At 34.2% G+C, this 15701-nt stretch overlaps 1 protein-coding gene across 3 annotated transcripts in view; it reads right to left on the bottom strand.

Moving 5' to 3' along the window:
• The window catches only part of KIF2A (kinesin family member 2A), a 53546-nt gene that overhangs the window by 9924 nt on the left and 27921 nt on the right, over nucleotides 1-15701 (bottom strand). For all 3 annotated transcript variants that reach the window (XM_085213975.1, XM_085213973.1, XM_085213974.1), the window contains exons 8-16: nucleotides 15486-15540; nucleotides 12242-12404; nucleotides 8849-8939; nucleotides 8563-8626; nucleotides 8064-8155; nucleotides 7730-7872; nucleotides 6192-6396; nucleotides 3742-3852; nucleotides 610-677 (exon numbers count right to left, since the gene is read on the bottom strand). In XM_085213975.1, the coding sequence (XP_085070101.1) occupies nucleotides 610-677; nucleotides 3742-3852; nucleotides 6192-6396; nucleotides 7730-7872; nucleotides 8064-8155; nucleotides 8563-8626; nucleotides 8849-8939; nucleotides 12242-12404; nucleotides 15486-15540 (992 nt within the window). The remainder of the gene's footprint in view (nucleotides 1-609; nucleotides 678-3741; nucleotides 3853-6191; nucleotides 6397-7729; nucleotides 7873-8063; nucleotides 8156-8562; nucleotides 8627-8848; nucleotides 8940-12241; nucleotides 12405-15485; nucleotides 15541-15701) is intronic.

The following is a 15701-nucleotide window of genomic DNA, read 5'->3' as shown; positions in this document are numbered from 1 at the left end:
AGCAGCAAATCAAGAGGTGCTGACAGTCTCTGGAGGTGATAATTTCTCTACACTGACGATATAATCGCTGTAGGATTAACCAGCTCTTTCCCTATTTATCTCAGATATTTGCCTACACTTCAGAAGTACAAAATCACAACAAGAGCAAAAGTGGAATTTTTAAATGAGTAATCTAGCTAACAGATACATCAAATAGGCTTGTAACACCTCAAAATTACAAGGGGATGGAAAAAACATAGTTCAGAAATGTATCCCTGCCGGAACTCCAGAGAATCATGAATAACAAGTACACAACAATCCCCTAAAGCAAGAGGAGGTGTCTTCATAAGAGGGGCAAAAATAGCAGCATCTTCTATACTCCTTGCATTCCACGCTACACTTATCTCTGGAAAATTGCTTAAATGCAGTTTCTACTGGTTCTTCTGTTACAGTTGCAAAAAGTGACTAATTGAATTAAATGTGAGCCTGAAACATTATTTTGTTTTTAATCTTATTATCAAATGCAAACACGCATAAATATTCAGGGAGCTAAAACAGTTCTACATCACGGAACAACAGAATTCCAAACTTCAGTGATCAATAGCATATATTTAATAACATTTTCCATACCTATTTGCGTATCTCAAAGTATTAAGAGTGTTTTCACATGATGCCATCCCTGGAGAAATTGTAGCAATCTGCAGAAAACATGCCAAATGTTAACAGGTTGTTTTGCACAGATGAAAGGGTAGATGAATTCAAATTAACTTTCGTTTTCCCCCTAGAGTCCCCAATTTCATGTGAGGTCCTCTACAAGAACAAACGTCACTGTATTAAGGCAGCTATACACAGTAGACATCTCAAGAACAGATACATCTGTTGATGATGAAGTTTTTGTATAACTGTAACCTGACATATTAAGAATCCATGCAAACTTCAATTTCCCTCATCTGGCAGCCTTTACACAACTTGTAAATGCAAAACACGAACTGAAAAAGTAAGACTTCTCAAAAAGAGAAATATACCATTCAGTAAAAAATAAGTCTAATGTATCCTCCATACTACCACTATCATTTTGTTTGTTTTTGTTGTTTTGTTTGTTGTTTTTTTCTTTTGTAGACTGTTCTACATTCAACAGACAGTATACTGATTTGGGAGATGTTTTGGCTATTGTCCAAAATGGTACTTAAACACATGTTTAATATCTTCAAATATTTTCCTAAAGAATTTTGTTTTTCTAAACTGAAAATTATCTGTAAATAATACTTGATATCTAACTTATCACATATATTTGGAACCTCTAGGATTTTCCTTTTCTGGTTAAATAACACACCCAGGATATCTCACCTTCTTTTCAGCACTTAGCAAAAGTAACAATCAGACAACAGTGGCATCACTATTTGTCCTAGCTTCTCTCAGCACTCCAATTTTTTTTTTTTTTATTTCTGTTCCTTTCAGGATAGCCATCAAGGCACTAACCAGGAAAAACACCTCTATGATCCTACAAACTAAATTTTCCACTGGCATCACAGCATTTTAAGACTAAAACTGTTGAAAAATAGATAATCCTGGTCTTCTGCTTTATCCTGCTGCTGACATTACTGTGCAAATAATTCCTGAGAGGAATTTCTCCTACTGGGGAGAAAGGAAAGTTATGCAGTGGGAGGAAGCTAGAAAGTCTGAAGAGCTATACACACACTAAGTTTAAGTCTCTAATGCTGATAAACATAGGAAAGCATCATGGGTGCTAATTAATAAAATCTCAAAGATTTTAAATCCCTCCAAAATCATATTACGAGAAAGGCACATGCATCACTTCTATCAGTTCAATGTTCAGAGTACACCACACATGGCAACTACTGCAATGCCAGGAGACTGCTCCACCTCTTCAAGCACATACGAACAGCTGCTATAGGCAAGTGCCACTGCAAGTGCTGACATAACTTTCAGAGAGCAAGACACAGTCTGTTGAACAGAAACGTTCACTAAATCACATGCTCTTATGCCCCAACAAGTCTAATCTAGGAAGGACAGGATGGCTCTGACCCCTCCACCACTCACTTCCTCATTCATAATTCCAGCCAAGGAGGGTGGAAAAGGCTGCACTATATACATATATATATATGCATATTTATACACAGGAATATCTTTAAGACGGAAACATGATTCTTCGTACCTTTAATCTACACTACTTATAAGCCATCATAGAAGAATCAATGTCCCTTCTGGAACACTGAAGTACCCAAGTTCCTACTCCCAGCCTGAAGGACTAAGGGGTCTTAATCTTCAGCAATGACTGCAGCACATCCAGAATGCAGAACTGGCTGGAAGGACTATTCTATGCAGCTACCTTGTGAATTTCAGACAATAATACAATATCCTACAGTGTAACTGCAGCAATAATAACATTCAAGATAAAATATTTATGCTGACTTCATGTTTTTGATAGTTTGAGATACAACTGTAGTTGTACAATTAATAAAAACAACTCATATTTCCACTTATTTTCCATGGGGGAGTCTTTTCCCTAATGCAGAATGTATCAAACATAAAATAAAGGAATATGATCGGGTACATCAAGTGTTAAAAACCCTTAGATCATGGATTATTTTTGATGATTATTGATTGTTGTGTATTTAAACAGGAAAAAAAAAGTTATGGTACCTTTAACAAAAGCATAATAAATAAAAAGGCTACAGCAAAATGGAGACATCTTGTAAGCACTTCTAGGAACATTAAGGGTCTTGGTGAGAACTTCATGAAATACCCGTAACTGTTAATCCTTCTGTGTATAGAGAGTAGTTCCTAGCAGCCTAACTTTCCACATCTTCCGTGTTGCAGATACATTAGCTAGCAATGCATTGTTTTGCTTTTGTTTTCTGATTCTGAATAGGATTTGTGAAGTCATGTGACAGTGGAAAGAAAATAAACCCATATTCTCATTAGAAAACTGAAGGAGAGTAAAAGAATTTAAAAAGTGCTATCTTATCACCATTTTCAGACTAGAGCCATACTAAAAAGCTGAAGAAAAGACAAAGCTGCGCTAACACTGTGGTTTTCATGCTGTGGTCTGCAGACTTCTGTGGCATTTAAATTGATTTCAAGAAGTCTGAAAAGTGGCCATCACAAACAAGCCTAATAGCCACTGTTTGTTGCAGAGAGCTTGCATTTCCATCAGGGTAGAACGTTATGGAGGCACAAATAAAACCAGTGAACATTAATGCCTTCATCTGTCCTTTCCACTTCCCAACAGAATTCTGTTCTTCTGTCCAATGCAAATACACACAAAATATACAACTACTCATCCCACATAGCCCAATTATACCCCCCTCCAACAGCCTAGAGCATACTCTGATGCCTGTGATAGCAACTCTAAATTTACCTTCATCATTTAAAGGCCATAACTCATCAGAATACTTACAGCTTACATTACCTTTTCAACATTCTGATTCAACAAACAATACTCTTAAACAGTTAAGACATTATTTAAAAAAAACCTCCACCAACAGAAACACCACTCTACCTAGGTCCCTAGCTAGAAAAGAAGAACAAGCAATAAGAGGGGGGAACGAGTTACGTGAAATATCTCTGCTGAAAGTGTCCCTCCAAATATAATAGTTTATGTTCTTTATTTCTTAGGCATTATAAGATTAAATGCAACAGACTGCCAGCAGCAAATGACAAATTCTAAACGCAATATCCTGCAGTAGTAGCTTTTCTCAATGAAATCATTAATACATACAGTTAACTAAGCAAACTTACCATACAGGTACGGGAGTTTTCTCCAATGAACGAATCTCTTAGCACCTGAGTAAGTTTACTTGCTCTGAATGGCGTATGAGGTTTATTTCGGCCTAAGGCTCTAATACACTCCTGAAGGAACAAAGAGGTTTGTATTTATTCAACCCATTCTAAGAAAAACACATAATAAAAATTCAATTCAAAAAAATCAGATAATATATGATATAGTAACTTGCTGTTTTCTAAGATATCATTAAAGTTCAGTCATAATGTTTTCTCTCTTGCTTAGAAGGGTATGAGACTAAACAAGTATCTGCAACTTTTTGGAGAGTTCTAGTGAGAAATATGGTGCAGAAGCAAATATTAAGAAATTACTATAAAAGCCATAGCAGCAACTATGTACAACAGTGCAAGCCACCGCTGTTATAATCTAATCATTATTTCTGTCCAATCAGAGTTCAAACACCTGCTAATAAATTTCTCCTTATATAAGAAGTCTGAACTTCTTCCAAAACCCATACTAGAAACCATGGGATAACAGTCCAAGAAAGCATTGCAACTGTGAAACAGCAAACAACAGAACTAAAAAAAAAGGATTCAGTCTAGTACTACCATGATATAGAACAGACACAATGGCAAGTTGGCTTTAACAAATAATTTAAAAAAAAAAAAACAAACTCACGAGTATAATTTTATAGAATGGACACAGCTCAGGTAAGCAGAAAGACTGAAGCTCACATGTAAATGCTTAAAAAGGTTTCAGTAATAAAGGCAATGCAACCATTGAAATCTTTTAATTATTTTGTATGTTACTACTATATTTAGATAAGGAAAGAACAGATCAGAAAGTAACAAATATGTATGCTGAATTACTGGTACAGCAACTCACAAGTGAATTAAGCTATTGTAATTAATTACAGTGATTTTCATTTAGCTTAGTATTGAAAGAAAAAAAAAAAAAAACATAGAACTGTATTGTCTCCTTAATTATGTAAGAATTATAGCAGGACTTCCCCAGCTTTTAAACTTCAATACACAATAAATATTTATATAAATAGTTCTTAGATTGTTTTTCTTTCCATCATAGCTCAGAAAACCAAACAAAGAAATGACAACACTACTTCTACATAGAGACATTCAAGAAATAACCTTTTGTATCAACTCTGAACATGCTAAGACTGGATGATCACACACGTGAATAGCAAATCTTGGATCAGCACCAAAGTTTATTCCTCAGAACACACCAGTTTAATATGAACTTGAAAATAAGTTCAAGAGTGTTGAAAAAGAATGAAACAAACTATGCAATGTTTTTTGAGACAGATGAAAAATGGAAAATTGTAATATCAATGTTAAACTGTTGTATCTTACTGTACCACTGTTAAGACTTGTGCAAGACTTTCACTTATTTTTTATTTTCCCTTCTGCATATAAACTAGATTTCAATCAGCAGTACAGCAGCAGCATAATTTTTCACATAAATAAACAGACGAATTGTATGAAGAATATCTATTTTGGATGGGTATGCTAACTAAAGTTAACTGCTTATTTTATGATTTTCCTAAGTAAAAAGAAAACAAAACAATTTTATTCAATCGCATTTGGAAAAAAAAGTGATAAAAATCAACACAGTGCTGCCTGCATTATTTATTTTGATGCTACATGAAGACAGGCCACAGTTTTGGGATTGCTGCTTCCAGTTTTTCAACATGTCACACATTCCATGTTTTGTAATGACATATTACAGTTCTGTTTTGTAAAATTTGTTTAGAAGCAGAAAAAATATTTTTTTTTATTTAGACTGAATCTCTTCAGAAGATTGTGAAGCAGAAGAAAAAAACATATTTGAGTATTTAAACAATATCAGTTCTGGATTAACGTATGAAAATCTGTAATTGTATCACACAGTTTGCTATGGAGAATAGCCAAAAAATAGGTCTCACTGTTAAAGAATTAACTTAATCAATTTGTTAGTTCTTTCTGCATATACTGCTGCTGTGGTGTTTTCCTCCTTAGTGAATTAATTAACAGCAGTGAACAAATGTCATTTTATCCTTTTATTTAAAAAATATACATACATACGCACACACAAATACTGAGACAAGTAGGAATATTTCCAGTAAATATTTCAGGACTTAAGTGGCAAAGTAAGTTAACCCCCCTCACATCTTCTTCCATTTTAGACATACATTGGAGAAGTCTTCAAAATTTAAGGCAGTTTTGGTTGCTTGTTTTTGTTTTAAACTACACGAAAAGCAATAGTACAAGTCTCTGCAATGCTTCTATTTGGTAATGAACAGGTGCTCCTTCAGGCATTCAGAGGAAAAAAAAAATCAATGCATTATTTTACCTGCCACATCAGTAGATAGCGCAGACAAGCAAAGTCTGAAAAAACACTTGTTTTAATGGTCATTTCTATTTTATGTAGAAAACTTCCATCTACTCAAATGCAATGGAAACATTTCAGTTACCTTGAGTGCTAAAAGGCTCTTGTTAATTTCAGCTCCTTCCAGCCGCGTCTGCCTGTCTGCACTGGAAGTATCAGCTCCTCTTTCATTTCCAGCCAAATCTATCAAAGAAAATTTACCATGCAATTTCCCTTTCCTTCGGAGAATAATCTGAAACACTGCATGGCTTCGAGATGAGTGTGCATTTGCAGATGTCTGACCAGATGTCCTTTGAACAAAAGAAGAGAAGAAGGGAACTTATGAAGATGTGAAGGACCATACACGTTAAACATATACGTAATACATATATGAGGGCTGTTCTGAAAACAACGCCTCCTGTTTTATTCTGTTGGCCCACAACATCAAGGGCGGATGTTGGTGGTATGGCAGTAGAGGTTGAACCTTTCACCAATACTCCATTAGACTTTGTTGCCATGTTACAGATAGCAGCACAGGGGTAGTCTGACAAAATGTCATACAACATGGAAGTGCAGATGAAGCAAAGGTGTGTCACCAATTTCCTCCACGTGGAATAAAAAGGTTGACATTCACTGACCCTTGCTGAATGTTGCTGGAGATCAGACAGTGGATGTGAGCACACTGAGATGGTGGGTGGTACGTTTCAGCAGCGGCAACAGCAACATGAAAGACCAGCCATGTTCCAGATGGCCATGCAGATTTTTATGAGTGCAGCCTTTAGGCTCTTGTTCATCACTGGCAAAGAATGCATAACTAGTGGTGGTGATTATGCTGGAAAACAGTGTTTTGTAGCTGAGAATTTGCTCTGTCAAGTAGCATTACTGGGCTCTCTGTATCTGTTGTAGTTTCCATGGAAATAAGAGGTGTTACTTTCAGAATAACCTATATGCTTTCAATGCAGAGTCCTGTTTCTTCTTACCTACACTGGCAGCATGTCTAACATGCTCATAGACACTAGAGATATAATCCTAATAATCTGGCGCACATGGTACTGCTACATCTCTCTCTCCAGCTTTATAAAGAAATTGAAGATTTTTAGTATTTTACCTTCATCTTAAAAGCAAGAACAAATGAGTTATTTATTCCAGACAACAAGAGAGCTTACATGTAAAACTGCCGATGGCATTTTTTATCTCATCAAGCAGCAGTCCATGTGAAAGACAAATTTTAAAAACAATGAAGTTACATTTTAACAAAGAAAAAAAACTTTATGCTTAACCTCTGTCAGTACATATAAAGGCCTTTTAGATCTGAATAATCTGGCAGTATTCCAGATTTCAAACAACGTGAATTTAAGTCAATAAGCTGGTTACATAAATGCAAGCAGTTCATATACTGTAGAAAAGTCTGTTCTTCCATGTCTCTAAAAGGCAGAGAAACTCTATCTTCATACAAAAGGCAGGTAGACTTCAAAATATTAAAAAAAAAAAAAAAAAAAAATTCTTTCTTTCTCCTTGGAGTCAGTATTTTCAGAAAACAACCTGCCTATTAAAAAGCCATCAGTATGCAGAGACAGAAAATAATAAGAGGTATTCTAATTCATTAATTTACAATGAAAAATTAGTGGAAGCTATGGAAGATACCTGCAGCTGTTGCCTATTTCAATAAGCTTAAGAACATCTTCAACACATTTGACTTCTCGTTCCTGTAATCCCACCACCTGGACTTGCTGTTTACCATCTTCTAACACTCTTAATTTTGTCTTCCTGTTCAACAAGTCAAAAACCTTATGGAAAGGGGGAGAAAAATAGAACAGTAGAAGAGGAATTAATTTTAGAAGACATTTGTTTCAAATCCTGTAGCATAACGTTTGGAAGAGAAGTGTAAATAATTATTTGAAATAAAGCATTCAGATGATAAAATCCCAATAAGTACATAACAATCTCACAATCTTGCTATGAAGAAGTACTTCCTTACCTTACCACTGTAGATCTCAAAAAATGTTGCATATACTTGAAGTTCTAACTTCTTATAGTTTGGTTTCTTTAGCATTAAAAAGACATCTCGAGCTGCAAATATATTCCCCAAATAAACCAAAATTTAGTTACACATTTTCACTTAACACTCATTATTACATAATACCCAGCATTTCTAATAATTTGAAAATAAAACAGATATGATAAATCAACCAAGTTTAAGTCACTACAATTTATACTGCCAGATTACAATGGAAAATGCTGAAGGCCCCAAGTAGTAAACTCAACCATAATCTTTGTTTTATTTTTGAAACACTCTATTTATACACTTATCTGACCATGTAAAGACTATAGATCTAGGAACAAATTCCGACTTTACCGAAATCTCACTGCAATACAAAACACACACTCTAATGCTTGTACAAAAAAATGTACAAAATATAAGACAACACATTGATCTCAACATGCTTGTGAAAAGCCAATAGACCATAAAATCTCACCTGCAAGTGCATATATTCCTTTTGAACAATCTTGGTTCTTTCCTGAAAAGTCACCACCCATAGTCTATATTAAATAAAAAGATAAGACAATCAAACACCAAAACATGATAAAAATCACAGAACATAGATCTCTATTATTCATAGAATTCAGTGAAGTGCATTGTAGTGCACTTTACATAAAAAGTGCACTGTAAAAAAAAAATTCTTTATAAAAGTGAAGTGCACTGTAGTGCACTGTACATAAAAAAAAAACAGATTATTGCTTACATGTAGAAGAAATACTTACATGGGTTTTTCCACTGCCTGTTTGCCCATAAGCAAAACAAGTGGCCATTCCTCTTTCAAATATGGTCTCTACTAATGGTCGAGCTGTAAACCTAGAATGAAAAAAAATAATAAGAAAAAAATAAGCAAATAAATAAAACAAACAAACAAACAAAAAAACAACCAGAAAGAACCAAAGAAACAGAAATAGAAACAGAAATACTTTAAGATTCCACTACCACAGGGATAATATACACTTTAAGGCAAGAAGTGACAAAACTGGTTCTGTATCTTTAGAGGCCAAAGAATATCTCCAAATTAATTCTTGAACTAAAGAGGCTAACAGAGTTCTAACATATTAAAAAATCCTTAAGAAATTACACAATAGCTAAAGAGCATCTCCTATTTTTTCTACAACGTTATCCTCCTTTAAATCCTCAGGAAAAAAAAAACACCTTGTTTCAATAACGCAGCACAGCAAAGCTTACTATATGGAGTTTGTAGCTCCCTAAAATTTCTGACAGAGACAGTATTAGAAGATACGTAAGTAGAACAGTAAAACAGAAAAATACTTAGGTTTTGCCAATATAAAAAATGTTCAATTTTTTTTTCTTTTTCCAAGATTTACTTATTAAGGTATGTGGTGAAAACAACATTGCGATTCTTACCATCTTGAGAAGTTACATACGCTGAAAAAAGGCTTAAGAAGAGATGTAACTAAGTTCAAAATAGAAATAGAACATACACTGTTACTGCCTCTAGCTGCTTAACACAGTTACTTCAAGAAAATCTTGAAAGAGCAAAGGGTAACCTAATAGAGCGTTACTTCTACTAAAAAAATAGTGATAAGAGTGTTTACAATACACTCTAAACTTCTTCAAGGTGTTTACACTAAGTTTAGTGACAGAAACAGGAATGATTGCTTATAGAAACACTCAGGTTTCAGGAGCTCCTTTCATTCTACTTTGGAATAAACAAATAAATTACTATGAGTAAACAGGTAACATCAACCTGTTCAGTAGACAAGAATCACAGAATCACTAATTTTCATCAAAAACACACCTAACGATACCTTATTAGCCTCAGTCTTATTTCATCCAAGCATGTACTTCCTATGTCCTCAACCAGATATTTTCTTATCTGTTTGCTCTTTACATACTCTAAATACAAATTTCAAGAAACCTATGGTTGAGTCACCATCTCCAAGTGCGTTTAAAATCCGTTTGGATCTGGTGCTCAGGAACATGATTTAACTGAGGGTTGTCAGAATTAAGGTAGTTTGGTTAGGTTGTGGTTGGACTTGATGATCCTTAAGTCTTTTCCAACCTGAGCAATTCTATGATTCTATCCTTTCAAGAAGGATACTCCATTATGTCCATTTAGTTGAATTTTAAATTTTTATTTTTATTTATAAAAAAGGGAGTAAATATTTTTAAATAAGGCAAAACACAATCATGCCTAGAAAAGATTTCATAAAGCATTATACAACCTAAATTACTGCCAAGCCAAAAACTTTCCCTCGCCTAGAATCTTAACTTGCAATATTGATCTTACAAAAATACAAACTCTGATTCTCCTTTAAATATTCAAAATGCATACCATGCAAACCAGTAAGCATTTCTTTTAACGTTAAAGAAAAACTGCAACTCAGTTTTGTAGCTTAAGGCGTCAAAAACACTTCAAATACAGCTTACAAAAAAATACTAAAAAAAGAGTAGGAGATTTCTCCCTGACAAACTGAAAAATGTTTTTCAGTATAGAAATAAAGTAATTTTAGCACCAAAGAAAACTGGAGTAACCACACTGCTTTTCCTCCCCACTGTGGGAGTACACTATGACATTTTGCTCTTAAATTATGCTAGAGACCTGGAAGAAAGCTATTCTTCAAGTAATAATCAATACCATGCTGTCTAAAAGAAAAGAAAAAAGCCTTCCTACTACCAAGGCAGAGTTATACCATTTCAGTATTAATACAAACATCTTTGAATATTTTCTCATTGTAACACTATTATGTAACTAATGAAAATTACTCAGAAGAAATTAGATACAAAAATATGATGTTGCTATATGCCAAAAGCGTCTTTCACAACTGAAAAGTATGCTCTCAAAGATACATGAGGAATAACAAGAAGTATGGAAATTAAAGAACTGTTGTTAAGCAGGAGAAATACTGCTGCAAGAAGCACGTTACAAACTAGACTGCACTCCCACAGGCCTTCTGTGTCAAGAAAAGATGTCACCAAAAGACAAACATTAGCGAGAAATATCCACACTGTGCTAATGCTACACTAACATCCAAAAGAGGCTTGCCTTTTGCTATCCTCCTCCCCCTATCAAAAATAAAACAAATTTTCATTTTCAACACGTTTCAACAAATCTTTTGCTATGTACTTTCTCCTTTCCCACAGCACCGATCAGGATATCATGCTAACTTTCACTTCCTGGCTGTTGGATTAAAAATAAGCACTAAAACTTCACTTTGAGATAATGTGAAGCACTCTGCAAACATTCAGAAAGTTATCTTCACAAACGCCTTTTTAATATCAATATTCCTCACAAAAAGATCCAAAATATTCAAACTGCATACCAAAATTATCACCTACCATGCCATCAAACCTTGCTTACTACTGTATCTAATCCATTCACTGAATGGTACAATGCAAGTAGCAACCTCTGATAAGATTTTTCAAAGCATTCTGAGCATTATTCTGTGCCAACTGGGAAACTAAAACAGAAGACCAAATGAAAAGAAAAAAGGAGATCCAAATATCTTGGGGCTGCACACGCATTTGTCTTTGTTGCTGCTGTTTTTTTTAAATCAGAAAGTTACGACATTTTCAGCAAGATGAATTAGCTCCCAAAGAGATCTGTGTTACATCAGCTGAATTTCTTCCAACAGACAAACTAGCTCAGAATTCTCAGCAGTATGAAAAAAATCTAGCAATGCTCTTTTTTTTTTTTTAAATTCACCCTCTTCTGATTTGTGTCCGTAAGTTAGTTATCATATATTCTATAGCAAGCCATTTGGGTCTGGTGCTACACTTCTGTTCCAAGTTTCTGTAGCAATGACTTGCGCATCAGTTGCTGCACACATACTAATTAATAAGAAAATAATGCTTAGACAGATGGATAGCAATGCAATTGTTGAAAACATTCACTGGCTGAGAAGGCAGGCAGTACAGGCTAGAGTTTAGCAAGGTAGGGCTTGGAGAAGGACTGAAAGCAGAAGCAAGGTCAGAGGTGGAGATGACACTGAAGATGAAAACTTCAGCATTGGAAGAATTATATTCTAATTATATAGGTAAAAGAAGTTGGAATAAAGAGAATAGGAGTCAAGGGTTAAAGTAAGCCCACAGTTACTGACATAGTAAATAAAAGAGGAAGAAAAGATTCATAAAACAAGCATATGACATACCTGTAAACCATTTCATTCGGAGCCGTTTCATCAAAGGCATAATCAAAACGAAAAGTTTGGTTTTCTAGGTACCTTGTTAAATCCACCTTTTGTTTTGGCTCATGTACCATCACAACATCCTTGCTAGGAATTGTTATTACATCAAGGTCTTTCATTAAAGTTTCTATAAAATAAGTGAAATACAGATTTTTATCTACTAACACTCTTCCTCCCTGGTGTTTACACTTATATAAAATCTCATATAACACAGCTACTCTAAGTAACAACAGTGCAAACAACTGTTACCTGGATAGCAACCTGCTAAGTAAGATTTCATTTTGGAAACCTAATCATCCTATCGGTGGAGAGAAATTCAAAAGAAGTGTTAAAAACTTGAGAAGAAAAAGAAAGATCAGTTATGGTTCGTAGTGTATTCTATAATAATGTTTTCTACGGATTTGTGTTCTTTTACCAAGGTTTATTTACTCTTCTGCAGTTTACTGCCATATACTGTGAGTTTTTATAAATAACTTCTCTGGAGAAACCAGACACTGCAGCTACTAATTGGACTGTCCAACATACAAAAAAGAAATTAACATCTTTAGAAGAACCATCTTTATTTTTACGTTTTGCAATTTCATTTTCTCTAAATCCAAATGTTATAGTAAGTAAACATTTTAAAAAGTATGTTATAGTAAATTATCTTGTGAACAGAAACCAAAAATGCTAATGATGCTTTCTGTCAATGGGAACGAACAAAAGCCATCTAGACGCGATTTCAACAGTGAGTTCCCAGGTTATAATTACTAAGCAGAACTGCAATTTACGGCCAATTGTTGTGGGAAATAAGAGTCAGCAAAATATAGAGAACCCAGTGGTCCACAAAAATCAAGATCCTCTGCATACAGTCAGGATCACTAACGTCTCCTACCTGCGATTCTACATAAAATTTCTAACGACATGTAGTTCAAAAATTAGATGCAGCTTTATGCAATCAGATAGAAATCTTTTCATCAGTTAACAACATTCATCAAACAGTACAATGGTTACCACTTCATGACATTTCATGCCAATACAAGAATGCATTTAAGTCATAATGTAATCAAGATTTCAATTGCAGTGCAATAAAATAATATGCAATTATTCTCCAGTAATCAGAGACAAGAAAAATAGCACACAAGTAAAAATGAATGTATGAAGGTCAATTATTTACAGAAACAGCTTTTCCACTATAGCAGTCAAAAGCAGTTACTTCCTTAAGAATTGTCTGCAATTAGACATTTACCTCCCCCCCAGCTCTAACAACCCGTATTCCATGCTGATGAAAATTTGGAATACTGTCTATGAAACTCACAATACATTTCTCAATTGTAAATATACCTCACTAAAATAAAGTATGAACCTGAAGATTTACTTCCTGAAAGGTCAATTCACAAAATGATTTGCGCTGTGAATACCTGAAGACTGTTGTGATAATTTTACCTGCATGAGGCTGACAGAGTGATTGGCGGACCTGATTTGAACATCTTACAGACTTCCAAAATAAGAACATGGGAAGGGAAAGGTAGTATGTTTGACATGTTCTTCATGAAATAAGGATACAAACTTTTTTTCCCCTCATCAGTGGATCGTACGTTACTATCTTCGATTTTTTCATACTCTTTAATTAAAAACATGGCATAATAAATACTGCTTCTTATGAACTCTCAAAAATAGAATACATGTTTTCAGAAGATTGTATCATGGGAGTACTAGATTACCTCTCTGCTTTCTCCTTTGCATAATTATCTCATTAATGCCTTTTTCTTTTTTTTTTTTTAAAGAAATAAAAACTTATTTTTAAAAATATAAAATAACTTCAATGCCAACTCCCCTTTTGCTTCGCTGCTTATCTTCCTAAAATCTCCTCAGCAATATTTTCTTAATAGCTTATAATTACTCATAGCTTAAGTATGCAACTTATACCATTTTCAATCCAACTTCTGAATCCTAGCTTATTCCTCATAACAATTTGCTGTCATTTACTATAATTTCATTTTGTGCAACCTGAGTGCAGATAAAAGGTGATGATTGTGTACTGAATACCTTTATTATATACTTTATGAAAAATAGTTTCAACTAAACAGTTTTTAGGATGATTAATTCCTTTCAGATCAATAAAAGAAAAAAAATTGAAAATAAAATAAACTATATACTGATATCAGCATACGTTTTCACTTTGCTATAATTCTCTATGCCTCTGGAAGTGCTGGCTCCAGATAATCCTTGAATTATAGTTCTGAGAGTACAAAAACACTAAATACACCCCATGCTGTTTCAAATAGAGAGGTGCTCTTTGAATCCTTTAGCTAAAGGAAAAGAGAAAGAAATATCTTTCAAGATGAAAATCAGTACCAATCCAGAAACATCTGTGATTCTGAATTTCCCAATGACAGCGAAGAACTTGATGGGAACACTGGGATTTAACTAGAGTTGAAACAGTTTTGGGAATTTTGACTACAGCCTAATGAGTAAGAAGTAAGAAGTAATACTCTACGTATTTATCTATAAATACATTGCTGTACATTAATCACAGTACTTAATACCAGGTATTTAGTAACATTTCATGTACCTTAGAACATTTGCTCAGACCTGAGCAGCAACTACAGGAGCTGTGGATCTCCAGTTTGTCCATAATCCATTAGCTCTATGAAAATTTACTGGATACCCTTGGGTGTCCAACATATCATGGAACATCAACATTAGGCACCACCTGAATAATTCCCTCAATGTTTTATTCAAGACCACTTGAAAGTGTTTAAAAAAATACATGTATATATATACATATATACATGTACATGTACATACACATATATACATATATATAAAAAAACGGGCAAAAAAAAAAACTTCCACGGAGTAGCTCACTGATTAAGAGATTACTTATAGGGTAACTTAAAAGAAAAGTGATCCCAATACAATGTAAGAATGCTAAAGAAAGCAGAATTAATTTCCAGACCAACTAAACACACCATAGATAACCATGTAAAAAAAAAATGCAATTTCTGTGACTACTCCCAGCCCATAAAATGGGGACAGTTAAATTACTTTTGTCCCTCTCCATATCCACGCTCTGACAGATCTATGAATTGTCTGGGCTCCTCAAACATTTTTTCTAGTATAGCAGTTTCATTATCAGTGTTTTAGATCTCTTCACTACAAAGGACACTACAATCAGAGGAAGCTTTTCAGGGAAAGAATTTTGCAAAATCTTGAAAGGTCATACCTTTTCTGTTGAGTGGTCGTTTTCGCACACAGACACATATCCTGTGTTCATCAATCTATAAAGGAAAGAATCTTTCAGTGAACTATATCTATGTTCCAGTTATAGATTATTTTACTTCTATTTATGAATTAATTAACCAATTTTTAAATGAAGATACTTTACAAAGACTGTGAGTCGTGTGAACAGCAAAAGCCAATTGTATCTGCAAGAAACTAA

Source organism: Meleagris gallopavo, chromosome Z, assembly GCF_905368555.1.
Source record: "Meleagris gallopavo chromosome Z, MGAL_WU_HG_1.1, whole genome shotgun sequence".
Lineage (NCBI taxonomy): Eukaryota > Metazoa > Chordata > Aves > Galliformes > Phasianidae > Meleagris > Meleagris gallopavo.
The sequence above is the reverse complement of the archived record's forward strand: the minus strand, read 5'-3'. Positions and strand labels throughout refer to the sequence as shown.